At 32.6% G+C, this 26,961-nt stretch overlaps 4 protein-coding genes across 16 annotated transcripts; 2 read left to right on the forward strand and 2 right to left on the reverse strand.

Moving 5' to 3' along the window:
- Window positions 1-499: 499 nt before the first annotated feature.
- Window positions 500-12,455, forward strand: Pip4k (phosphatidylinositol 5-phosphate 4-kinase). 7 transcript variants are annotated; one of them, XR_014439895.1, is made up of 11 exons: window positions 500-1,319; window positions 1,829-1,926; window positions 2,522-2,632; window positions 2,848-3,042; window positions 3,771-3,909; window positions 3,978-4,277; window positions 4,830-5,005; window positions 5,109-5,263; window positions 5,358-5,548; window positions 7,801-8,247; window positions 8,414-8,928. XR_014439895.1 is itself a non-coding variant. In XM_083105310.1 (10 exons), the coding sequence occupies exons 1-9, from the start codon at window positions 1,182-1,184 to the stop codon at window positions 5,543-5,545; spliced, it is 1,500 nt and encodes a 499-aa protein (XP_082961436.1). In that variant the 5' UTR covers window positions 500-1,181; the 3' UTR covers window positions 5,546-5,548; window positions 11,890-12,455. The 7 variants fall into 7 exon arrangements, 6 of the variants coding, with proteins under 6 accessions (XP_082961436.1, XP_082961437.1, XP_082961439.1 ...); XM_083105310.1 differs by lacking the exons at window positions 7,801-8,247; window positions 8,414-8,928 and adding an exon at window positions 11,890-12,455; XM_083105311.1 differs by lacking the exons at window positions 7,801-8,247; window positions 8,414-8,928 and having other exon boundaries at window positions 500-691; window positions 856-1,319; window positions 5,358-7,542.
- Window positions 7,367-10,115, reverse strand: LOC145975127 (kinesin-like protein KIF23). 7 transcript variants are annotated; one of them, XM_083105321.1, is made up of 8 exons: window positions 9,850-10,113; window positions 9,557-9,691; window positions 9,389-9,471; window positions 9,134-9,238; window positions 8,918-9,064; window positions 8,367-8,813; window positions 7,976-8,209; window positions 7,367-7,911 (listed from the first exon to the last, which is right to left on the reverse strand). In XM_083105321.1, the coding sequence occupies exons 1-8, from the start codon at window positions 9,905-9,907 to the stop codon at window positions 7,774-7,776; spliced, it is 1,347 nt and encodes a 448-aa protein (XP_082961447.1). In that variant the 5' UTR covers window positions 9,908-10,113; the 3' UTR covers window positions 7,367-7,773. The 7 variants fall into 7 exon arrangements, with proteins under 7 accessions (XP_082961447.1, XP_082961444.1, XP_082961442.1 ...); XM_083105318.1 differs by adding an exon at window positions 9,749-9,792 and having other exon boundaries at window positions 8,918-9,238; window positions 9,962-10,112; XM_083105316.1 differs by having other exon boundaries at window positions 8,918-9,238; window positions 9,850-10,115.
- An 858-nt stretch (window positions 12,456-13,313) lies between the features above and the next one.
- On the forward strand, window positions 13,314-20,149 carry LOC145975123 (sodium-dependent nutrient amino acid transporter 1). The gene is made up of 9 exons (XM_083105300.1): window positions 13,314-13,640; window positions 14,783-15,164; window positions 16,376-16,637; window positions 16,740-17,114; window positions 17,511-17,700; window positions 17,975-18,151; window positions 18,259-18,358; window positions 18,509-18,780; window positions 19,184-20,149. Exons 1-9 carry the CDS (start codon window positions 13,629-13,631, stop codon window positions 19,349-19,351), a joined length of 1,938 nt encoding a protein of 645 aa, XP_082961426.1. The 5' UTR covers window positions 13,314-13,628; the 3' UTR covers window positions 19,352-20,149.
- Window positions 19,783-26,896, reverse strand: LOC145975125 (sodium-dependent nutrient amino acid transporter 1). Its single transcript, XM_083105308.1, has 10 exons — window positions 25,368-26,896; window positions 23,672-23,740; window positions 23,313-23,583; window positions 22,854-23,067; window positions 21,968-22,339; window positions 21,112-21,478; window positions 20,682-20,781; window positions 20,426-20,602; window positions 20,151-20,245; window positions 19,783-20,045 (listed from the first exon to the last, which is right to left on the reverse strand). Exons 1-10 carry the CDS (start codon window positions 25,380-25,382, stop codon window positions 19,902-19,904), a joined length of 1,824 nt encoding a protein of 607 aa, XP_082961434.1. The 5' UTR covers window positions 25,383-26,896; the 3' UTR covers window positions 19,783-19,901.
- Window positions 26,897-26,961: the final 65 nt, after the last annotated feature.

Consider the following 26,961-nt stretch of genomic DNA (forward strand, 5'->3'; position numbering starts at 1 on the left):
TCCGGCCAATCAGCGTTGAATTACATCGGGAAATCTAGTAATGTTGCGTCCGCTATCGAGTCCGCTGAATGCGGCCAATGGCTGCGTTCAGCAGAAAAGCTGCTTTGCAACTGTTGTAAAATTCGTGAGCCTGATTGGTGTATGCTCTTAATTTTGACTGAATCTAAGAGCATACACCAATTAGATTTACGAATTTTACAACAGTTGCAAAGCAGCTTTTCCTGCTGAACGCAGCCAATGATTGCGGTACATCTAGTATATCTAGTGACTTTATCCCTCGCTTATAGCGCTACCGAGCGGCGATACTTCCCTAATGGCGTTTTCGAGTGGTCGGGTATGTATGGCTACATTCTTCCGAAGAATGGCTACGATTGGTCAATGACGTTTAGTAAACTACCGCGGAGTGATTAAACCCGACCGCTTGAAAACGCCATAAATGAATATTGCCTCCTCGTGATTAGCGCTCCTCTCTAATCTTCGCGATACATGCCGCGGCCGTGTCCTTGGCGCTTTCGCCATTTTTAAAAGGAGCGATCCCGACGATCAGCCGTTGCAGCTTGCAGTTTGCAGCTTGCGGCCCGTTTGTCCGTGGTTGTCCGTCGCTGTTGTCGTATGCCATTGATGGCGATTGTGAATGTTGCAACGGCGGTGGGACGGGTAGGAGGGTGATAAAGTGCGCGCGTAAGGTAAGGTAAGGGTAAGGCGAAGGCGAAGGCAAAGGCGAAGGCGAAGGCAAAGGCAAAGGCAAAGGCAAAGGCGAAGGCAAAGGCAAAGGCGAAGGCGAACGCGAATGAGTGCATAGTGCTCGCGACGTTGGGTTCATTCGTCGTGATTTCAGTTTCTCGTTTGGTGCAGACTCGACGAAAAAGTTGGTACGCGGCGCCGCGAGACGATCCTGGTTTGGCTCATGGGCGTGTTTTTCTTCGTCGTCGACTCGTAAAGGAGACCGGTAGAGATTTCGAGTGGTACGCGCGATATTTATGATGTAAACAGTAGAAGACGGACAGGGAAGAATCTCTCGCGCGATCGAGCGTGATAAGGCGATAAATCGTCGTTGAGGGTTCGGAGCAGGGAATCATCCTCGAGAGGCGAGAGCGAGTTACCTTGACGAGTATCGTTACGCATTCTCGTCTCGTCTCGTCTCGTCTCGTCCAGTCCAACAATCGAAAATAGAAACAAACATGTCGAGCGTGCCGCAAATGTCTAGCGGACTCAGCAAGCTGAAGAAGAAACATTTCCGAGTGAAACATCAAAAGGTTAAGCTGTTTCGCGCAAACGAGCCGCTACTCAGCGTGTTTATGTGGGGTGTTAATCATACGGTAAGTGCGCGATCACGCTCGGTTGGGTTTTGACTCGCGCGCGTCCAACAATTTACGCGGATGACAGTGATGACACACGATACACGTACACACGACATACGTACATGCGTACCTGTCACGCGTCAACGTTGCGTTGTGTCATTTTTCAATTTCTATTCTATCGCTATTGCATTTATATTATTTATTTATCGCATCAGCGCATCATTGCAATCGCCAATTGAATTGTCGAGTGACGAACGGGCGAAATAAATTACCGCGTCCTATGCGATAATTATGTCTAGCTTTTTTCATTTGTCTAGTTTATGATTTTATCGTGTATGCGTCGCGTGTATGCGTCGCGTGTATGCGTAGATATTTGGCGAGATGTTATTTATTTTAAACTTATTTGTATTTTTCCGTCGTCCCTTTATCCAACGATAAATTATTTTATTTCATCAAATCGAATTCATTATGCTTATAATCTCTTGAAAGGGAGTTAAATCTATGTTTATATGTTTGCTGCATTGCAGATAAACGAACTTAGTCACGTTAACATTCCAGTAATGCTCTTGCCAGATGATTTTAGAGCTTACAGCAAGTTGAAAGTGGATAATCATCTTTTCAACAAGTAAGTTTTTTCCTTTTTCTATATTATTGCACGATTGTACGTAATATCTCGAATCAATTTATCCCCTTGTGCATATTTTGAATAAATTTGGTAAGCTAATTGACATGGCGTGATTGCGCGCGCGCGCATTTTATTTTTAAAAATATAATTATAATTAATTAAAAATACAATATATATATATATATATATATATATATTTATATATATTTATATATATATATATATATTGTATATTGTATTTTTAATTAATTGTAATTGTATTTTTAAAAATAAAATGCGCGAATATATATATATATTCCCTATATATCTCAGGAATATATATATATATATTCCTGAGATTGCTCGGTATATATATATATATACCGAGACAATCTCAGGAATATATTTAGGCAATGTTCTTTTTTCACACATATACATACACACGTGTGTGCGCATATGTGGCTTAATACCAAGTCAACAAGTTGGCAACTTGCTCTTAATTTTAGAATTGTCTGTATGCGCTAAAGAATTAAAATGTAATATAAAATGTAGTATAAGAAAATATTTATATATTTATTGGAAAATATTGATTTATGTGTAAATTACCTTTTTGCAGAGAAAACATGCCCTCCCACTTCAAAATAAAAGAATACTGTCCATTAGTCTTTAGAAATTTGCGAGAGAGATTTGGAATAGATGATTTAGATTACAAGGAATCAATGACAAGGTAATATCTTTGTACGAGTTATCTTCTCCAATGTTTCGTACGTAGCGCAAATACAACATGTAGCAAAGCGATTGTCGCGCAACGCGCTTTTCAAAGTTGGGACGAATTTTTTTTCGTTCGCGATTGCTCGATCATGGTTCGTTATAAATGGATAGAGACGAGGCTACTCTGGAAACTATCATTGGCTTTGTAATGTAATAATTTTAATGTATTAGATGTCGGGTGTTTAATCCTTCGCGAGCAAAGCAGCATTCGGATTTGGTTGAAGGAATAGGCAGAAGGATTCGTCAATTGGTTCAACGCTCCGCCACCACTCCAACGATTACCCTTTACCCTCCTTCTGCCTCCTCGCACAATACAATTTTAAATAAACCACTGCGTACCTGCAGTTTTAAACCAAAACGCCTGAGGTTAGCGAAACGTGATTTTGCCACACTGTGCGGTTTCCGTCATTTCATAACATGGAATTAAAGATCTTTTTTTTTCCAAAATCAGCACAACTAGCATAAACGTAACAATTCATTGATATTTTAATGATTGCTTAATTTGAACATTCGATGAAAATACTTTACATAAATGAAAACTATCTAATGCTGAAAGTTTTTTCGATTCAAAGCATGGTGAGAAAGAGTGTCCGTTGCATTATTGTCGCTATTTAAATATTGTTTAATAAGATAACAAAAATAATTAATAATTAAATAAAACGCCTTTTATCAATAGCGATGACAATGAATACTGATAATGGTGATCTATTATGATAATACTATTGATTATAATAATAGTATAATAAAATACAAAAGTATAATAAAAATACTTTCAATGATTTGTCATTATTAATTAATATATTTATTCTCGCGATTTATTTTAGCGAAAAATTTAATTAATCGTAGTAATTGAACTGAAATTTGCTTCACACGATAAATATTTATATATTCATCAGCTACTAAAAAATACTTCCAATTATCTAATATTTCTTTTGACGATGATTAATTTTTTATATTGTCCCTATACAGCTCCCTATGCACCTAATTCAAATTGAACCATTGTTTGATTTTTCCATATATGTTCAAGCTTCTTTTATCCTTTTTTTTTAATTCTTTTTTTTATTTTTTATTTTATTTCTTTTTCTTTTTTCTAGATCACAGCCAGTACTTGATGATTCATCGGGAAAAAGTGGTGCAAAGTTTTATCAATCTTACGACAAACTGTTTATAATTAAAACGTTGACGAGCGAGGAAGTGGAGAGGATGCACTCGTTCTTGAAGCATTATCATCCTGTAAGTATGATAATTAAAAAGATATATTAGACATTTTTAAATTTACCATTGTAAATATTGCGTCGTAGTATATTGTCGAGCGACATGGAAAGACATTATTGCCGCAATATCTGGGAATGTACCGATTGACCGTTGATGGCGTCGAGCATTATGTGGTCGCAATAAGAAATGTATTTTCGAATCATTTGACAACGCACAAGAAGTTTGATCTAAAAGGGTCGACAGTGGATCGAGAAGCGTCTGATAAGGAAAAGGAAAAGGATCTTCCTACTTATAAGGATAATGATTTCGTGAAGGAGGGAATGAAGATTTACATTGGGGAAGAGGCCAAAGCTAAGCTAATAGAAACGTTAACCGCTGATGTAGACGTAAGTGTGTGTCTGTGTGTGTTCCAGACTTAACGAATCAACCGTTAATAGCAGATTCCTGAGATCATTTGGAGACGAAAATTTTAATAAAATGTTGAGGAAGACTTCATAAAAATGTTCAAACTACTGATTACTGTCGCATGGAAGACACAATCGTGCTCATTGCAGAATCCTATTTTTTATTTTATATTGATTCCTCTATCGATATCGATATTATCGCGCTGTACGCGGGCCCCTTGAATCGCTATGTTTCTGAACACAGGAGAACGTAACGCGCCGATTGGTAATTTTTAATCTCTTGTAGCACCGAAACTATATCTTCCTCAACATTTTGGTATTAAGATTTTCGTTTCCAAATGATCTCAGGGATCTACCATTAACGGCTGATTCGTCAAGTCTGGGACACCCTGTATATACGCAACATTTATGTAAATTTCATCTTTGACAAAGTTATGTTAAAAGTTATTTTAAGAGCTATCTTAACACAGAGCTTTGCTGTAAATTTGTAAAGAAATTTGCCATCAAAGAATATTCGAGATAATCTGTCTATAGTTCTTGACGAGATTACACTTGATGGATTACTCTCTACTACTGGGTTTGCACGATTGCGCGCGCGCTGAACAAGAATCGAAAGAACGCGCGGAAAGAGAGGATGATGAAGATAATCATGAAGAGGAAGATGATAGCGAGTCCGGTAGTGGATTAGAATCTCGAGGCCCAATGGGAGAGTAAGATGAGATATTTCTTTTATATATTTTTATTGCAATGATGCTATTTTGTACGTGTGTTTTTTTCATTCGTCTCTTTTTCTTATCGACGATTCATTTGCAGCCGTTTGTGGAGTTGGAGCGGCGTGGGCCATGCAATTACTAGCATGGCAACGCCTCCCGAGTCACCGCATGCCGCATTAATGCGCGACACTAGTTTACAATACGAAGATGCGATAATACCTGAATTAGATATTTATGCCATTCCTAGCAAAGAAGGTACTTCTTTCAAATATAAGTAACTAGTTAAATATTTCAATCAGATGCAAATGTGAAAGCGTGCAAAAGTTATGCTTTTTGTTTGTTTTCCTAGGTGCTCCCGCAAAAGAGATCTATTTCTTGGCCATAATAGACGTACTTACGCATTACGGCGTACGTAAACAAGCGGCAAAAGCGGCCAAGACCGTCAAATATGGTGCTAATGTCGACGGTATATCCACCTGTGATCCAGAACAATATGGCAAACGATTCATAGAGTTCATGAGTAAAGCCATAGAGTAAAAGGTATTATACTCATTTTAAGAAATGATGAAATTACAATGATATTATGTGTATTATGTCGGAGTGAAGTCGCGTTTATTATAACGAAAGAGAGAGTCATAGAGATTGATTATTTCTGCAGTCTCCGTTCATTTTACTTGTTGGCACCGATTATTATCTCAAATAGTGCTTTCACTCACAATTCATGCACGATCAAACACAGAAACGCATCGTTTATTTTGCGAGCGTGTTTAAGTAAGCGTATGTTTCGCAGATATACTATACTTTTGTCAGAATCGTTTATTGTTATTCTACAAACAGCGAGTCTCGATTATCTCGATCGATTATTATTTACTGTATCTTTAGTCGATATTTGTCCAATCATCGTTTTGATCGATTTCTCAAATTATACGCTTGAAATTTCTCTACATCATTTCCAAAAGATAAAATGTTTGATCGTACAAAGGATTATTATACGTACACGTATTTGCAATCTCGTGCAAAGAATTTACGTCACTAAACGAATAATACCTCCTCTTTTCTCTACCTCCTGTTCTTTTCACGCACGTGATTCAAAGAATAAAAGATATATTATTCAACGATTTTAAATCGTTTAGAGTAAATCGCATTAGAGATGGAAAATTAATTATTCATTAAAGTATATATAAATTGGAACAAACACACAATGTTATCTACAGATTAAGAAGTTATTAAAAAATTTCAAGTTGCGTTAATATTTGTTAATAGCCATATCTCGTGCAAATATATCAACAACAATTCATTTTTCGGCCAATTAATTAACGATTTATAACAAAATAGCTAGCTTGATGTTAATATTGCGATAAATCTTGATGCAGCACTAATGGCGTTTATAAATTATAGAACTGCCCGAATTTGCCTAATAGTTTCATTTAATAAAATGTAATTTTAATAGCTATCAATATTTGTGCTGTTTTGCTAAAGTAATCAATAGAGATATACATATATACTTCGTGTAATGCCGATGGCAATGTATTATATATGCGGATACACACCACACGCACGCACGCACGCACGCAACACACGTGTCGTGTATGTATGTATGCATCATCTACAATCATCACGACTAACGCCGGATATATATTACATCAATATTATTTCGAACTTGAGTGAGACTTAAATGTGTGTCTATTGTTCTTTTTAAATAAATATAGACAGAGACATATTTAAACCTCGTTTAAAGGCAAAATAACGGTGCAATCGGGTTTAAGGATTGGAAAAAGATTATTGAGCGATTTTTATATGTATTATGAAAGAAATAATGCATATTGTTGCATATAAGACAATACTTTTAAATAATCTATTTTATATATGCGTGTATGCGTGCGTGTGTTGTATGTATGTATGTATGTATGTATGTATGTAAGTATAGTTTGTTAGAATCGACTATGTAATGCGCACGCACGATTAATTTTCCAGTAATTAATATATTTCTCTAGTCTTTATATAATTGGTATAATCTTGGTATAACTTTATATATTTTATCACGTTTTTTATTATATGTCGGGACTATTATGCAGGTATGATAGATGAAAGGAGGAGGAGAAGGTATACATTTATATTTGGAAAATAGGCTTTTATATGATTGTCAATTATATTATCAAGGTAATGTAATTAAAACTTGTCTTAACAATTAAAGTTTTCTAGATGCAACAGCATTCTAGTGAATGAAAAATTACATTCATCTATTAGCATGTTTCTTGGGATACAACGATAAATTTTTATTCACATTCAAATAAATTAATTTTATCGGTGCGCAAAATATTTGTGCAGCTTTGTTACATGTGTAAGATAATATTGCAGTCTTTTTTATTTTTTTGTTTTCTTTAGCTTATCATTTCGACGTGTATAATGTTCATCTTCCACCCTGTATGTATTAGTATTATAATATAATATAATATAAGAGTAATTTGGAACAAAAGCGTCAAATGTTATTCTATAGCTTGAAAGTAAAACAAAATAAATCGTTATTTATAATATGTAAAATATTTAGCCTTCTACCTCCGAGATAATATCAGTTACATAAATTCCAAAGTATCAATCAATGTTAAAGAAACTAAAAAAAGAAGGAAAAGAAAAGAAAACTCAAGTATATCTGTTAAATAAATGATGAGAAACATATACATATAGTAAACAATGTCGATTTTTTGGTTATTTAACAAATTAAACTTTATATTACATAGGGAAACATTTAGCAATGTACAAAAAACTTATGTAGATGCTAAACTATTTTCCAGGTTTGTCTGTCCATTACATCGTTTTGCTGCAGTTGGAGATATCTGCTTTAGACATTCTATATCGTTAAATACAATCTGTGCTCCTCCTCCACACGTTGGCAATATATCAGCCTAAAATATACAAGGATACAATGTATACTGTATCTCTAAGAAAATAACGTAGCAGAGTTTATACCTTATATAATTTGGTTTCGAGTTCACCGTCCGTGTCTTGTTCTTGCGCATAGAGACAGTATTTGGCAGATTTGGCCGCAAAGTTGTTTGGATTTGTCAATTTCCGGATGATTCGTTTATGAAGCTGCATTTGTGGCTGAAAGATTGTACCAGTTGGAACCATTCCAACGGGACGATGATTTATCCATCTATCTACATTTTGCGATCGCCCGTATCTCGGATTCACTATTGGAATCTTATCAATGATGAAATGCATTATTCACGCATATCGAGGTCAGTTTAATTTATTATTTGACTCAGTGATTAAAATACAAAGAAATGTAACATTATTGAGGAATATAAATTACTCTTTTACTCAATCTCTTTAGTTGGATTCTGCTTAAATATATTACCTTTGATTTTGTATCTGATTTGAATTTATTAATAGTTGCAATTTCAGCCAGCGCAATTTTGGCGGAATGTGATGGAGAAACAGTGCGCGTAGTTCGAATTAATTCTTCCGCGACGTCAGTTTGCAAACTCGAAAGTTCTTTCTTGGATGTCATCGGGATTGATTCTTTTGCGATTTTTCCCTGAATATCATTGAGATTGATTCTTGTATGGAAAGCAATATCTCCTGGCTGAGATGACTTTTGGGAATTTAAGAGAATCAATGGACATTGGACCACGGCAGGTTCTTCTTTGGACATTATCGGTATCGATTCCCCTGCATTCTCCGTTTTTACATTCGAAGCTATCGGTGCCACTAGTACAGCATTAACATCAGACATACTTTCATCAGTGGACATCAATATTTGTTTCATCAATTTTAACTTGTCATCTTTTTTTTTTATGTAGCTCTAAAAATATTTCAATGTTCCAAAATAGAAAGAAATAACTGCGGATTATCTTGAAGAAATAATAAACACACATTGTAAATGTATGTTTGTAAATTAAAGTATACCGTTAATCGTTTATGCTGTTCACGCAATTTCATATCCGTTTCATTGATCATTCTGTCAGCTTCTCTCCGCATCTTTGAGTCGCATCTCTGTAGTGTTCTTTGCTTGTCTATCGCGTATCGTTTGAGTTGTCTGTCTCTATCTTTCAACTGTACAGAAATTGTATTAATGCGCAAAAATAACAGAGCATAAAATTTCATTGCAAAAAAAAAGTTTACTTTTTGCTGCATACTCCTTACAATGTCGCAAGCGCTATTCAATTTATACAACAAACTATCAATTTGGTTTTGTAATTTATAAACACGACCTTCTAATGTAGAAATCTGAAATATTTGCGACAACATACATACATATACACACATGCACACGCAATATTAGCATATATTAAAGAGATGCGTATTGTTGTAACAAGTAAATCGGTAGCATAGTGCATTATTATTTTTCCATGTTATATTATCAATATAATTGTGTACCATCTTTTTCTGTTCGCTATTACAATATCTCAAGGATACATTTTCACGTTCCAATTCCACTAATATGTTCCTAAAATTGTTCTCTGAAAAGATAATTTTGTTGTATAATTTCAAAATATACATTGTATACGATATCGCTTTAAAAGTAATATATGAAATTATTTATACGTTTCTTATGCACATCCTTTTGTAATAGATCTCTTCTTTGAATATACGTTTCCAAAAATCGCATTAATTTTGTAGTTATTTGTTCGTCTTCAGGATCAATCAGTTTGGTGTTTGGAAAGGAATCATCCATTTTGCCTGTAAATAGGAAAATTATGACAGATAAAAAATATAAATATCCGTTTGTGTACGTACATACGCAATTAGATGAAGGCTATATAGAAGAAGTATAATATCTCCTATAGGATATTCGTCAATTAATAAATAATGATTAAAAGTTGTAATTTGCATCGCACCAGAGTTACAGAGCATAGTAGAAATGTATGTATACGTATGCGTACATACATTATCCATATGTATACACGCGCATACTGGCACGTGCTGTATTCTATATCACATACATACTACCTATAAACTATGTAGAAACATTTGAAATTAGTGCATGCATAATCTTGAAATCTATGGCTACTGATGCTAAACGACAGGATACTAAAAACCAATCATTTTTTACGGGATTTAGCGTGACCGGGAAAAAAGTCATTACGTTAAATCTCGTAAAAAATTATCAAGTTTTAAACATTATCGCATTCTTTGTTACCTACAGTACCTACAATACCTACCTACCATAATAGGTACCATGCGTTGCTGATGTCTATTGTAGGTAGGTACTGCAGGTACTGTAGATATTGTAGGTAACAACAATTTTGCAAGTTTGCAAATCACTATAATGAATTATAATGAAGTATAATATTTTTGTGTTAATGCGAAGAATTATCTGAGACGGCATGAAATCGTTTAAAAAGGTAACTAAAAGAGAATATATTGTCGACGAAAAGATAACTAGTATATTGTATGTAGATGACTGACATATATTCCACTGAAAGTCATTTTACAACCTGATGACTAAAACATGACTAATTATAAATATCCTTTAGTCATCTTTAAGGTTTCTTTTAGATATCTCTTAATCGTTCTATTAATTATGTAGCTGCACTGTGAGGTCTAATAAACACTGTTATATGAAATATTACATCAGTATACCAAAGAATGTTTTTTTATAGCAATGAATGTTACAAGTATAATATTACAAATAAATAGTACCGGTAAGCTATAATTTTCTATTCATAAATATAACATATATCATATATACATATATCGTATGTACATGTGTATATTGCAATTATATATTCTATGTGTCGATATACAGGTGGAATTTAAAATGTTTGGTTTAAAATAATGAAATAATTAAATTTAAATAACTAAATTTATAAAATTAAAAATTTTATTTAGAAATTAACTTTTATATTTTATATTTTAAATAGACAATGTGTAACGAACGATTTTCATTTATTCGAATAAAAATTGTCTGAATAATTTCTATCCGAATAAGTGAAGATTCGACATTTATTTGTCCGATTTTTCAAAAATCAGAGTTCAATATCTGAATCTCCCGTAAAGGAAATATATTAGAAATTAAAATAATGATGAAAATAATTGTTACAATCTTGTTAATCTTGTTTTATGATTTTTATGAATCAAGCTTAAATACGAGATAGGTGCTACATAGCATGTCGCACATAACGGCAAACACACAAACAAACTTTTTGTTTAATCAAAGAGACATCTTTTAGTCATCTTTTAGTTTTTTGTGCTGTTTGGGATATTATATACTCAATATGAAATTTATATCGGTATTTGAACACAATTAAAAGATTTTAATTAAATTGTACCACACAATCAAGTAAAAATAAAAATAACAACTTTTCGCTATTAAACGGATTCTGCATCGGTCGGTTGTTATTATGATTTTTGTTATTGTAGGCAATCTCAGATGTAAATTGGGAATCGATAATGTTGATGTTACTCATTGATGTCAAATTCTCCGCGATGCTGTTATGTATTCTCAGAATTGGTAGAGAAATTGATAAAGTTGCGCGAAATACCAAGATTAATCTCGATATTGTCTTGCCTTACATCATATTTTGTTTAAAAATTATTTTTACAATTAATTCAATTGTATAAATTTATGCTGTTTGTTGTCTAAAAAAGATTTGAGACAAGATTAAGACAAGATTTTTAATCAATTATTAAGACAAAACCAAGACTAAGATTTTCAATTATTAATATATATTAATCATTATTGATTTAAAAAGAAATTAAAAGATATATATATATATATACATATGTAAATTAGATGAGAAACATCATTATATTATATACGAACTTAAAAAAGTTTATTTAATAAATTATAAAATACATTTATATTGTGTTTATTTAATAAATTATAAAACACATTTTTCTGTAAAAATCCATAATCACCACTTGGAAATTTCAAGGAAACCTTTTCAAGGAAGCCTTCGAAAACCGCCTTTAAGATCCGAACAACATGAAGGATTGAGGAAAATCGTTGAAATTCCTCACAATCAAACCGTGACACGGAAGAAAGAAATGATAATAGAAACGTAGATGACAACGTTTCCTTCGAGGTTTGTTAGGATTGTTGAGGTATGATTTTTAAGAGATGATGGTTTTAATGATGGCTTTAATGATGTATTTAATAATATGTAGATAGAGCGATAGAATTACATAAATTTTACATGTATTCATCGTTTCGCAGCCAGTGAAATTTAATTTTACAATTTATGGCATGATCGTAGCGATGTGTTATGATATTATCTGTGCGTAATGCTGATAATAAGCATTCTCTCATATTTCATGGAAATTACAATCCAGTCGTCCTTGGTACGCAATACTGCTTTCGCCGTTCCTAAACCACGTGGAAAATGATATATCTAGCTGCGTTGCTTGACGATTACATTATACCGCAAACAATACAAATAATAGGACACTAAATAACATTGTCGTTTATTAAAATAAATCAACAATTTTAAGTGAAAGAGATTGAAATGTAAAAGAAAATGTATTGTTAGAGAAGAAATATACATGTATTATATTTTTCATCTAGTACTCTTTTGTAAAAGTAAGATATCGAAAAGTTGCGCCGAATAAAAAATAATACAGAATATAATACGACATAATCTTTGTCGATAATCATTAAAATGTGTATATATATATATATAATTGGAAAACTTTAAAATTTTCAATTTGTAAAATACATATTTCCATCTTGTAGGTATGTACAATATATATTGTATATTATAATTTATATTTTAAAATTTTCCTCTTCTCTTAATGCCGTTTCCCTCTTCGTTTTAGAAAGGATTTATATCGTCGCGGAGCGTGACACGGCAACTGTGACGCAACACTGTGATGTGATACAGGATTGGGAATATAACAAATACTAAAATACACACTTCTCTGTTTTTGTATATAAATATATACATAACAGCAAATGTTCAAATCAGTTGCATATAATTTTCCTGCATCGGTTGTTCTCATTTTCGCTATTTTCGCCGTTTCGCTATTTTCCGCATATTTCGCCCTTTTGCATTTCTAATTGTTTGTAGGAACCGAAAAGGAGGGGAACAATTCTCATTTTCTTTATCTTTCTCTTATGTATATAAATTCTTTCTACCGCGTAATACCTATCTCATTTATGATTATAGATTCTAAAGACAATCCTCCATTACTTTTTTTCATAGATTTTTTCGCTTCTTTCTACCGAAAGTAGAAAAACTCGTTTAATCTTCATGTTTCTAGCCACTTGTAGCTACCGTACAACTCGGAACTCGTGTAATTATCTCCTCCTGACGTCATGCGATTCACTGTCTTGCCTACCTTGGCAATCTACCTAAAGCTGAAAGCGCGCGCGACTAGCTCGTCGCATTCTGTTCGTGACGCGCAGCATTCTATCATTTACCTTCGTGGCGCGACATAGTAGTAGTATATAGCAACGATGATTATTATTTTATCATTGTTGTTTTCGGGAAATTCGTGTGGGAGAGAACTCATTTCGACGTCTGGTTCGGTGAAGTAGCATCCCCAGTCCTCGTTAGTAACATCGACGTTCGAGATATCCTTTCGGAATTTGGCGTCGAATTTCGCGTCCCAGTTTCTTATCGAGTTACAGCGAAGACTGTTTCCAATTCTCGCACGCCTCTCAAGTGTGACCGCTATGTACGAAACGGTAAGTAAACGGTTAATTGAAAGAAAAAGATGTCAGATGTCGCGTAATCGATTAATAAAACGTCAAGTGTTTAAAAAAAGATATAGATGCAATATTTAATGATGAGACAGTTCGTGCGATTGAAATAGTTAGTAGTCGGAAATATAATCCAGACAGCGCAAAAAGCCAAAAAGCATCTTAAAGGTGTGTATCTAAAGGACGATGAAACATTTTTTAGATGTTTTTTAGGAACATGTGTTTTGTGTGTCCGGAGACAATCATTGGCGCGAGGTGAATGTGAGAGCGCGGGCAAAATCAGCGTCTCTGGCTAGCTTCTTCTATCCTATATCTTTCTTTGCGGCATCGAGTTTCTTTTAGTTTTTTTTTTCTTTTTTTAATCGTCATATGTCTCGCAGTTCGAACGGTAAGTGAAAGTTAGGCTAGACAAATATAAATATTACAGTCTCGTAGCATCGAGTTGAAGTTGAAAAAGGATGTGTGCGTGTGTGCGTGCGTGCGTGCCCGCGCGCGCGGGTGTGTATGTGTGCGCGTGTAACATCTGTGCAATTAATAACTGTTTCAAACCGAGATAAAATAACCGCTTTGCATTATTGACAACGACAAGTATAGCGGTACATGTGTAATTTCAAGACACGATAACTTTGATGTTTGCCGAGTAATCCATAAAGGAGATTTTCGCCTCGGAGTATTCGCGGTGATAAAGTCGTTGTTTGATATCTTTGTTATCCTGTCTTTTCCTTCTTTTTTTGCAAGTATGTGGCAAATTGCATTATTATCATCGTATCAGAAACCGATCTTTATCGTTGATAATTATTTAACTTAATTTAATTAAATTTTAACCGGTTTAATAGCTTTGTATAATATTTAAATATACTTGTTCAGCGATTATCATCAGCGACAATCATCTTCTTGGCGTGCGATTAGTCGATTGCGGAAAAAAACTCTGATTTTATTCTTATTACTTGTTAAACCCATTAGCGTCGATCGATACTTTTTTACCATACTTGTTATAGAAAGGTGACATTATTATTCTCGTCTCACGCTGATTACGTTTTGTTTGAAAATGTGTACTTGTATAAAATAAATAAAATATAATGTGTGCGTCAAGTTTGAAATAAAAAATTGTTTGTATAAAATTGTAGAGGGACGAAAAGCAGCAAAGTTTCGATAATGTCGCTTTTCAAATAGACGAGCCTCGTATCGTCGAAAATGGCAGGAGAACATATTATCCCGGAGACTCGACAAACAATCTGGATGCGCAAGTTATCGAACCGGAAAAGAATCGCGCGACATGGAACAACAGCGTGGAGTTTCTCATGTCGTGCATCGCCGTGTCGGTCGGTTTCGGCAATATCTGGCGATTCCCGTTCACGGCTTACGAGAACGGTGGTGGCGCCTTTCTCATACCATACGTGATTTTGCTTTTTCTGGTGGGAAAGCCATTCTATTTCCTAGAGATGATCATCGGACAGTTTTCCGGCAATTCGTCCGTCAAAGTCTGGAGCATGTCGCCAGGTTTCATTGGTAATTTTTCAATCTATTCCCTATCAGACGGTAACAGACAGATAAATTAAGAGATATCGACGAGAATTTATCGCGCGAAATTAAATCTTTAAAATCCTCGGTTTTACGACAGAGAAAGACGAGTAAATTTCTCTGTACATAAATTTTGCATTACATAATTCTCTATAACAGGCTTACTCAACTTGTCGATCGCGATCGATCGACCGATCGATCGGGATGTGATTTTTACTCAATCAGAAATATATAGTCGATGCGACGACGGTTTCTAACTAACGAATTCGAAAACCAAATATTAAAGTAAAAATTCTGAGATTGAAAAATTGTTGATCAATTTTTGATTATATAATTTCAATGTTGAATCAACTAGATAATTATATCCAAATGTTTTGCAAAAATGTAAAAGTTATCTCGAATAATATTATTTAAACTAGTTTATAATGAAATTAAAGATAGTATTCTACTAATTTTACTAAATAGAGAAACACACTTAAAGCATAATTATACAAAAATATACTTAAAGAATAATTTTATGAAAAATACACCTACATTTTATCTGTTACATGTGTAGTAAACAAAATTTTATCTTGAATTTTGTCTCAAATTATACGTCGTGTAAAAAAAGTTGTGTAGAATTGGAAGAAAAGATTATTTTAGATATGATGTATCATATCAATGTAACTGTATTATCGAGAGAGAGAATATTGTCAATTTATTATGCATTTGTAACAAAGTATTATGTGTAAAGATGTACGTAAATATAATATCTATTTTCTTATTGAAATATATATAATATTTACATGAGATTTGTAGTAATGGAAAAACGTATTGGATATCTCTCTCTAACTAAAATAAAAATTCAACATCGTAAACTAAAAATTAATTGTCACATTATAGTTGTTATCAGAGGGAATATTAACTTTGAAGCATTTTTTAAACTTTATAAAGTATCTTACACATTACATATCTAGCTAATTATAAATTGAAAAAACTGCAACTGAAATAAAATATATAGTCTTTAGGGCGAATTTAAATTCCTTTATGAGAAAATAAAATCTCGTGAGCTCGTGTAACTAAAGATTTCGTCAGTTTCTTTCGATCGAACGATTTTTTTACGTTTTGGCGAGCACGTATCGTAAAGTCGACGCGACGCGACGGCGACTTTAACGCGCACCGTGTCCCCTTTTAAAAGCAGACGCTTCTTGTATCAACAGGAGTCGGATGGGCGCAGTTCTGCTCGACTGTCGCGTTAGCGACCTACTACAGCTCACTGATGGCATTGACATTTTATTATCTGATTGCTTCTTTTTCCGCCGAGTTACCTTGGGCTACTTGTCTAAAGGAATGGGGTGACACGTGTGTCGATTCAAGTACAAAGAGAAATCATAGTGCAGAGGAAGGAAACGTCGATATCTTCAATAATCTGTTAAACAACAGCAGCAATAAGCTTCAAAGCTCGGCCGAATTATATTTTTCGTGAGTCTTCTTTTATTTTGAATCTACATGTGACACCTTTTAAGCATAACGATAGAAGATGCTCTTTCTCGATGTAAAATGTTAAAATGAAATGATTTACAGACGAGTGGTTTTGCACGAAAAAGAGAGCATCGACGACGGTATCGGATGGCCGTCTTGGAAGTTGACGCTCTGCCTTCTTGCCAGTTGGACGGCGGTTTGCATGGTACTCTTTCAAGGTGTAAAAAGCTCTGGGAGATTTTCCTATTTCCTGGCCATTTTTCCATACATCGTGCTAATCTCACTGCTGATTCGCGCGGTTACTCTGGACGGCGCGATGAACGGGATCCTCTTCTTCATTACCCCGAAATGGTCGAAGCTTTTGGAACCGACCGTCTGGTACGCCGCGGTAACGCAATGTTTCTTCTCGCTTTCCGTATGCTTCGGCAGCATCATTACATACTCTTCGCACAACGGTTTCAAACACAACATCTACAGGTGAGATGTAGGATAGATATAGCTGTTGAGGAAATTAAATGGTAAAAAATTTTTTAAATTGCACGAAACTTTTTAATGTATTGCAATATAAAGGAAGAAGAGGGGAGAGGAAGAAACGAGAGAAAAGAGAGACCAGGTACAAATATATCCAAAGCTAATTCTTATTCAATTTCCATACATTTGTACTAAATACAAATAATTATATATGCAGTACTTCTCTCTCAAATGAGATATATTTCCAAGTGTTAATAATGCTTTCGAGACAATCACACAATTTTGTGATTTATTATTGTTGTATCTGATTTTTTTTTCATTTCGTTAAAAAATATCCTTTTCTTCCCCATATGTAATATCCTTTCCTTTCCTTCCCCTTATACTAATTATATACAAACTTAGAGACGTGATAATAATTACCTCCCTGGATACAATTACGAGTTTTTTGGCTGGCTGCACGATATTCGGGATTCTCGGCAATTTGGCGTACGAGTTAGGGATAGAAGATATATCCGAAGTAGTCAGAGGTGGAGCTGGTCTAGCATTTATATCTTATCCGGATGCGATAGCAAAGTTTAACCTTCTGCCACAGGTATTGTTATTTATTTTATCATATATGTGTGTGTGTGTGTGTGTGTGTGTGTATAATGTAAAGTTTGTTAAATTATTAGTATAATGTATTAAAGTGTCCCCTCACACAAACACACGCGCGCGTACGTGCACAAGTATTTCTTCTAAAAATAAGATATCGCAGCATTATTTTTTATCATATGTTACATTTCATCACTTATATATTATTTAATATATTAATTAAGAATATCCTAAACGTTTTTCTCCGAAAAATAAAATAATAAATTTTGTTGCAGTTTTTTGCCGTACTGTTTTTCGTAATGATGTTTGTCCTTGGTGTCGGTAGTGCTGTGGGAATGGCTACGGGAATCATCACAGTAATAAATGAACAATTTCCAAAGCTGAAAACTTGGCAAATTGTTGTTCCGACTTGTTTCCTAGGATTCTTAATTGGCACAGTTTATGTGACACCAGTTGGTATAAAATTATATCGATTAATAAGAGATAATTAAAAAGAGGGTTTTAAAAATTCCCGTGTAAAAAATTGATTAATTGATTAATTGCTATGTAAACTTTTCAGGGCGGTCAGTTCATTCTAACTTTAGTAGACTATTACGGTACTTCATTCGTCGTTTTTATTTTGGCATCATTCGAAATGACCGGAGTGATATGGATATATGGTAAGAAAATTCTATATGTTTAATTGTCATTATTATTCCTTCGTTATTTCGTGATTTTCGTGTGTTTTTAAATATGGAAATTTACAATTTGTTTGACGATAATTATAGAATGATAGATGACAAAATTGCAGTATTTTTATCTTTCGACAGGATTTGAAAACTTTTTGGAGGATTTGGAATTTATGCTGGACCGACAACCGAGTGTCTACTGGAGAATATGTTGGTTTATAATTACACCATTGATATTAATAACAATCTTTATTTACACAGTAGTCACTTTGTCACCTTTAACCTATGGTGGAAGATCATTGCCTGAATCTGCACACGCTGCCGGATGGACGATACTTTGCATAGGTATTCTTCAGATACCGCTATGGATGCTGATCGCGATATTAAAGAATCGAAAATTGCCGCTCGCGCAGGTAAATCGATACGAAAAAAGAAAATTTGTAATTTAGAATTTATAATTTTATAATTCAAAATAATCTACATTTTTGCAGATGATTTGTCGCATTAAATAATTTTAATAGTATTATATATTTATATTAATATATATTATATTTATATATATGTATATATATATATATATATATATCTTATATATTTTATATAATTTATATTACAACCAATTTTATTTATCCGAGGAAATTTTTTTTTAAGAAAACTAAAAATTAAAAAACATTTAAAAAAAAGTTTTAAAAATGAAAAATAACTATTTTTTAACACGATAATAATTTATTGTTTCAAATGCTTAAAAAATACGTTCGGAAAATATTTGAGAGAATCACTACATCTTACAAGGGATGCCGCGTTGCATTGTTTAAGATGCTGAAGAAAGCTTTCGTACCTGCAAACGGATGGGGTCCACGAGAAGTGCAGCAGTGTAAGAATTGGAAAATCTTCAAAGAGGAGAGAGCGAGAATTCGAGAGAAGCGGATTCAGCCAATTTGGAAACAAACATTTTACGTTCTCCTCAATAAGGAACCAAAGTAAAAAAAATGCACAATTTTATATATACTATATATACAATTGTTTCTGCCGCGGCAGGCTCCATGGCAGAATCGAGAGAGAAAAATTGATGAATGTATATAAGCATATTGTATCCCGAGATTATTTAATTACTCGCCTGTTCACACAGAAACTACTTTACATTCATTATGACGTCACAAAAAATAGATGGCTATAATTTCCGATGTGGTGTAGATTTCAGAAAGTTATTAAATCAAAAGACGCACATATCATTTTATACAATGCATATATTTAATATAATATACTAAATAATTTTATGCAGTTGGATTCAATAATACTGCTAGAGAGCCAATATGTAATTGGCTTTATTAACGCACACCTTACTTTTATCAATTTATTTTTATTTCTAATGTTACACTATGTGTAACGCAATAGAGTGATAAAGAGCTATGAGATACTATTTTGAAATCATTTTACTCGATCATTATATAATCATTATGATTGATACATAACATAATCATTTTAATACTGTTTGAATAGATAATTGTAAATATTTAATTGTAATTGTAAATTCTCAATAATTGTTGCCAAACAGCATTGCTATAACTTTTGATTTCTTTGCGCATGTTTGCGATATCTTTTTTGATTGTTTAAAGTCTCTCCATTTGTTGTATTTCTTTGAATCTTTCGGGCCCCAATCGGTACTCGGCTTAGTCATCTAAAATTGAAAAATAATTACATTTTAGATTTATGATACACAAAAATTTGTATTGAAACGACATATAAATAAAATGCATATTATATATAAAAAAGTTTAAATTACATTCAGCCATATGTTATCTTTATTTCGAATTCCAACAAGAATCATTCCTAAAGGGAGTGGGAGAAGCCCTAAACCTAAAAGCGTCCAACCCGCAGCTGTAAAATTTGAATAAATATTTTAATATTAATATAATATATATGTGTATGTGTATTAAAAAGTATATAATTTATTTTATTTTATCAAATTTACATATATATATTACATATATACATATATTAATTTCTTAATTGTAATGTTAAAAAATTTGCATATAACACATAGAATAAATAACATACCGTATGCAGGTGTTGGATAATATTCATCATTGTATGTGAGCGGCGTTATATTAATTAGAAAATAAATTAAAATTGTGAATAGCGATAAAGGCGTTAAATAACACCAGCAGAATCTCCAGTAAAAGGATGGCCGTCGTCCTATCATAAATTCAATGTCATCCATAAAATTGTCGACGCCTGGTGAATCGAATTATCTTTTCAATGATCTTTCATGAAACAGTTTTACAAAGAAATAAAATTTATTATAAATTATTACCGTATACCCAGGAAATGGCAATTACTTCGAAAGAAGCTAAAAATACGATAATGAAAGTGCCACCGAAATAATCCACCAGATTAAGAATATATTGACCACCCTGAAATGATTTCGATAAAAGTTGAAAATTTGATAAAAAATAAACATTATTATTATTAAACAACATTATTATAAATAATTATTATCTGTATTAATAATGAAATGCTCAATTTTCTGAAATGGAAATTTTCTCTGTTTAAAAAAACAAGTATTAACAAGTTTTACATTAAGTAAATCATTATTCGATATTCATTATTTGTTTATATAGGCCTTCTGCTATTTTGATACATAATTTCATCATTTTTTTGATGATTAAAAAATTAACCTTGATAGAGATTCTTTTTTATATTAAAAGAAAAAAATTGTCTTCTCTCTCTCTTCTAAAACTTACGGGCGTGCAATAGACAATGCCGAATGAGAAACCAAAGATCGCGACGCCAGCAGCAATCTTCCATTGATCAAGATGTGGGAATTGATCCTTAATAATACTGACGATAACATTACAAAAGGCAACGGTAGTGCCTATACCTAAGACAAAGAGCATTAGAAAGAAGAGTACGGCGAAGAGCTGCGGTACCACCGTGAACTTTGCCAGAGCTTCCGGGTAAGATATAAAAGCCAGACCTGCTCCAGCACGAACGACACTACTAATATCATCGCTACCGATCTCATGAGCAAGATTACCCAGAATTCCAAATATAGTTGTGCCTGCCATCAAGCTGGTGCAAAGATCCAGAGTCGTCACAATCGTACAATCTCTGCAAGAGATTCTCCATTAATTCTCTAATAAATTTATTACGCATATTAAATTATAGAATAGTGGAGATTGTTGACTATTTCTTAGATTTGGTATAGAAGCTCCTAACTTGCATATAATAAAATACATAAAAGTAGAATATTTTATGATGTATGTAATAAGATACAATTTAATGTGTGCCTTATATTTAATGTGCATATAATATATTATTATCGCATACACACATGCGCGCGCGCGCGCACACACACACGCACACACACACACACACACACACACATGTATATATGTATGTACAGATAAAAATCCTATAACACATGTACATACACATATATAGATATGTGTAGATAACATCCTTTTCCAAAGAATACTATTTATATAAAATAAATATGAATTGAAGGAAAAAAGATGCAAATATTTTTGTAACTTGTAATGTATATATTAGTGACTAGCGTGTTGGAAAGAACTCGCGTCTAAAGCGTAACACGCTTACCTGGACGCATTGTGTTCGAAATTGTTATAGGAGGAATACATGGTCACCGCGCCAAAGCACACGCCGAGAGAAAAGAATGATTGAGTGACAGCGGCATACCAAACCGCCGGTTCTAGGATCTTGTGCCACGTGGGCTTAAAGAGGAAGATGATGCCGTCCACCGCTCCGTCTAATGTCACCGCTCTAACCAAAAGGCTAATCATAATGACGTACGGAAAAAGAGCCAGAAAGTAAGCCGCTTTACCGGTGCTTTTCACACCTTTGCAGATCACGACGTAGACGAATATCCAACTGACCAATAACGCCAGGACCAGCTTCCACGAAGGTAGCCCAAGTCCATTCTCGATTCCTGTCTCATTAAGGACGGATTTTCTAAACATATGTACATAGATGATTAGAAATATTTATTCTATTTTGGAAATTCAGTTTCTCCCAAAGGATAGTACACTTCTTAAGGATAATAAAAAAAGTCCAAGTAAAATTAAAAAATAAAATAAAATTAATAATCTAAAATAAAATTTCTAAAAGAAAGATAACGATAGAGATTAAAGATGAAGAAAATATATAAACCAAACGGGGTTGAGAGATAATGTTGATGATACAATTTAACGCATTATACATATAATATATTATTATCATATCGTGTCATCTCTCTACAATTGTAAGAGATACGAGCGGATTCTAATCCTAAATCTCGTCGGACAATAAATTTCCAAGAATAACCCGAAATAGCTATAAATGACTTCTAATAATTTACGATATGTGACATAAACATATATACGTATATGTAGATAATACGCGATGCGCAAACGAATACAATAGCGTGAGATATAACTAAATGTAAAGAAGGCCACATAATTGCGTATTACATAAAAATTTAATGTACCTAAAATATAGATCGGCGGAACTTTTACTTCCGTTTTTCGCTTGCCCGACAGTCGACGAGCTATCAAAGCACGTGTCATTCCATTCTTCCCAACAATAGGTCCACGGAAGTACCGACTGACAACTGGCCACCATATAATAGAGTATTAAAGCCATAAGGCCGCAATAATAAGTAATCACGGAGAATACCGATATTGCTATGCCATAGCCGATACCTAATAACAAATATTAAAATCCATCATCATATAAATCTAAATACTTAAACAATTATGTATATTCAATCCATGTACTTATACATATATAGATATTTAAATATTCTAATTTTTTATGTAGATATTTGATTTAGGCATTCAACCGTCATGATATTCGTATCTTTTAAAGATTAATTTCTGTTCGCTATCTTCTTCCTCGGATCAATTAGACTTTGGTTTTTATATGGGGGGAGGGGGGAGACCTATACCTTGGAATGAAGGCGACACGGACCAGATTTGAACGCAGGAGCTGCTGGTGAATTGTCCGAGAATCATCTCCATGTAGTAAAAGGGTTTGCCGATGATGAAGAGTACCACTATGTAAGGGATGAGAAAAGCACCGCCGCCATTCGCGTAAGCTGTATACGGAAATCGCCAGACATTCCCGAGACCGACAGAGAATGCCACGCAGGACATGAGAAACTCCACTCCGTTCTTCCATTGAGCTCTCTCCTTGTTCTTCCCTATCGCATCTTCGTCCTTAATCGATAAATAGCATTTTGAAAAATTTCGCAAAAGAAAAGTAAAGCATATTTTAATTTACATTATATGTATGTATTGAACTTACTCTACTTGTGTCGGTTGAACCGGAGACGGATGGCTGGAATATTGTTCGGTCCGTATTAATGACGTAACTCTGAAAAATTAATTGTTTGTTATCTGATGACTTTTTCCATACAAATACCGCTGCGCCATAAACACAATTTATTTACGCTCTTTGATCGTAAACATGGTGTGTAATCAGATTGCTCTCAAAAAATTATACGAGACTGTTGTTTATGATGTAAAATATGACATCACAAAGATATATTAGCTATCTGGATAGTTTAGCATTTGTGTCATTATTTTAACACACACACACACACACACACACAGATATATATATATATTTTCCTGTTTTCAAAATTGTATTCATAATTTTGAAAACAGGAAAAAGGAGATGTATAATTTTGATGTCTTAACGCTATTGCATTCTTGTTGCATAAAGTAGACAAAAATCATGTATAAATCAATCAACTGACATTAATCAATGACAATTTAATTAATTGTAAAAATAATTTTTAGTTTTGATATCGTACAAGTTGTAGAATATTATTACGTAGCATGTTATTAACAAATCGTTAATGTTTACTTACTAATAGATGTAATTGTTGTTTATAAACATTATGGATATAATTGTTTTATTTTATCATAAAAATGATTAAAAATACAATATAGATAGAGATAGAGTGCATACCTTCCTTGCAATAAATTGATTAATTTACGATACAAGATAGATAAGAATAAAACAGCAACATTGTCGTAAATTATGTTTTATTATAGTGTCTTGCGAAATCTAATGTTGTGTAAGTGACAATAAGTATTATCATATCGTAAAGGGATAAGTACATTTATGAATCAATTTCTGACAAATTTTTTAATCACGAGCATTTTCGAGATACAAGCTGACAGTTGAACGATGATCGTTAATAACTATTTAACGAAACGAAAGTAAAGTGAGAACGCGTGTGTGCTCAAATAACGAATGTATATCTTTCGTAAATATTCGTGTTTATCCGTGCCGGATTGCAATAGGATTGCATCGACGTTATATCCAGATAGAAAAATGAATCACGTAAATTAATGCCAAGTATTAAAAGTTTCTTCTTGTTTGTAAAAAAATTTAAAATTTGCAGTTTTAATATAATATTGTTTTTGACGCTCGTATGTAAAAAATTATACATTTCCAATTTTATAAATTAAAATGTCACGAGATTTTAAAATTAAAATTATAGAATATTATTTTTTTTTTCATTTTGATATTATAAAATTAAAATTAAACATAAAATATACATGCGTGAAAAGAAATATATATATGTATATATATACATAATATATCTGTTAAAAAATTTCAAACTTTTCAATTAATGTTTTATCTTATATGTATATTTATCTTTGTTGTTCATATTATAATATAAAGATGAAGGTATCTTTCCTCCAAAAAAATTCACTAATTTTTCCTTGCAACAATTTTCTTTTTATTTGTATATTTTTCACATCTTTACACTAAAATGATCAACATAATAAAAATATTATACGATAACCTTATAACCTATAATTTTATACAATCATAGTACTTGCAAAGTTATATAAAGATAAATGTAAATATAAATAAATAAATATATATATATATATATATATATATATATACATATATATATTTATATTTATATTTATATTTATATTTATGTATCCATTTATTTACATAATATATATGTGCGAACCTTTGTATGTCCCATTTTATCTTGTTTCGGCACAAAATTTAATCGATTCTTGTCTGTGATATTACCCACTGCTTAGCTTTCTTTCTTTTTCGAAATTCTGCACGCGTCTTAGCCAGTCGGTAGTCTTTGATAAACTGCTTAAAGAGTTCGCATAACGTATACGTATATATAGCAATCTGCAAACACGCAATCCTTTCCGTCAGATTAAAGCGCGCGCACGACTTAATCATCAGACTCAATAAAACTTTGACATTTTTCTCTTCTCTTTCTTCTCTCTCCTAATATTCTCCTATTTTGTTACATCTTTTATTTATTCGTTTATTTTTCGCATAGATTTTTACGTCTCATAATATATACCTGTGTAATAATAGAACATTGTACGAGAAATCTCTTGTCTTTTCATTTATTTTAACTAGCGGCACTTAATTATTCGTTTCGCCCCGATATGTAACTTTATTAGCAAAAGATATACTTTTTCTCTGCAATCGCAGAGGAAAGTGTCAAGGTAACCAATCGAGATTAACTTTTATCAGAAAATTTCTATTTAACCGAATAGTTAAGTCGTTTTTCTAAAGGTAAAAGTAAAATAAATCTTTTGTAAAATTATCGATACAGCGAAATAAAAAATACTATATAACATAAATGCAATGGAAATTTTTTTATGAAAATAATGAAAGATTATTTTTATATCGTATCGTTTCTATGTCGTTTAAATTTTATGCTTTATCGTGTATCTGTTTAAAGATTTTGATACCTGTTAAGATTTGCTCGCATAAAAATGACTAATCCGAATGGCATTCTATAACAAGGCGGATCAAACATGAACGGCAATTCTGTAACAGTGACTCCCGCAATTTTTATTTTCGTCATTGGAAGATAATGACAATATTTTTTATTTATATACAGTTACAAACTAACAAATTATAGCGTACATCCGGTTGTCTATTTATTTAAATTATGCGAGTATAATTATATAAATATAGATAAAAGAATAACAAAATAGCTAAAATAAAAAACCAGATTATAACTCTTGATAGATTAATTCGCATTCGATTCAATTGATTAATATCTTATTTGACTATGTATATATACATGTATGTTATTTCACATAACACATTCCGCTGCATAAACTAATTGCATGTCATTATAACTTTTTTCATCCAAAGTACAAACAAGAAAAATTTATCGAGATTATAAATAAATTTCAATTATTTAATTATTTCAATTATCGAGTGTGCATTTGAGGAGTTTTAATATAAAATAAAAACAGTTGAACGGATTTCTCTACATCTCATTAACTTTTAAATTACATTTAAATATCTTCTATCATCTTATATTCAAAAATTTGCAATTTTCTAAAACTTGCTACTATATTTTTATTTTTTGTTTAATGTAATTTTCTAATTTCAACATTTTTTACAGAATTATGAAATGTTAACTTATTTTTTTTATATTTACCAAAGTATTCTTTATACAAAAATCAATTACATGTTTATGTTGCAATGTAATCATTTAACATTTTTTCGGATACATATTAAAACAGTTTTGTATACAATTGTTTTCAAGGTATATTGAAATATTTTTATAACAATTT

This window comes from Camponotus vicinus, unplaced genomic scaffold (genome assembly GCF_025532165.1).
Source record: "Camponotus vicinus isolate PSW18456_S1 unplaced genomic scaffold, iyCamVici1.0 SCAF_7, whole genome shotgun sequence".
Classification (NCBI taxonomy): domain Eukaryota; kingdom Metazoa; phylum Arthropoda; class Insecta; order Hymenoptera; family Formicidae; genus Camponotus; species Camponotus vicinus.

Bases quoted from the DNA above. Each gene is read 5' to 3' on its own strand.
- Pip4k (XM_083105310.1), top strand. From the start codon at position 1,182: ATGTCGAGCGTGCCGCAAATGTCTAGCGGACTCAGCAAGCTGAAGAAG. The intron at 1,320-1,828 runs GTAAGTGCGCGA...GCTGCATTGCAG, and splicing joins TGTGGGGTGTTAATCATACG to ATAAACGAACTTAGTCACGT. The intron at 1,927-2,521 runs GTAAGTTTTTTC...ACCTTTTTGCAG, and splicing joins GATAATCATCTTTTCAACAA to AGAAAACATGCCCTCCCACT.
- LOC145975127 (XM_083105316.1), bottom strand. From the start codon at position 9,907: ATGGATAATGTATGTACGCATACGTATACATACATTTCTACTATGCTC. The intron at 9,239-9,388 runs GTACACAATTAT...CAAATATTTCAG, and splicing joins ATAGCGAACAGAAAAAGATG to ATTTCTACATTAGAAGGTCG. The intron at 7,912-7,975 runs GTATAAACTCTG...TGTATATTTTAG, and splicing joins TCGAAACCAAATTATATAAG to GCTGATATATTGCCAACGTG.
- LOC145975123 (XM_083105300.1), top strand. The intron at 18,359-18,508 runs GTAAGAAAATTC...ATCTTTCGACAG, and splicing joins CGGAGTGATATGGATATATG to GATTTGAAAACTTTTTGGAG. The intron at 18,781-19,183 runs GTAAATCGATAC...GCATTGTTTAAG, and splicing joins GAAAATTGCCGCTCGCGCAG to ATGCTGAAGAAAGCTTTCGT.
- LOC145975125 (XM_083105308.1), bottom strand. The intron at 23,584-23,671 runs GTAAGTTCAATA...TTATCGATTAAG, and splicing joins GTTCAACCGACACAAGTAGA to GACGAAGATGCGATAGGGAA. The intron at 23,068-23,312 runs GTATAGGTCTCC...ATTTGTTATTAG, and splicing joins CGTGTCGCCTTCATTCCAAG to GTATCGGCTATGGCATAGCA.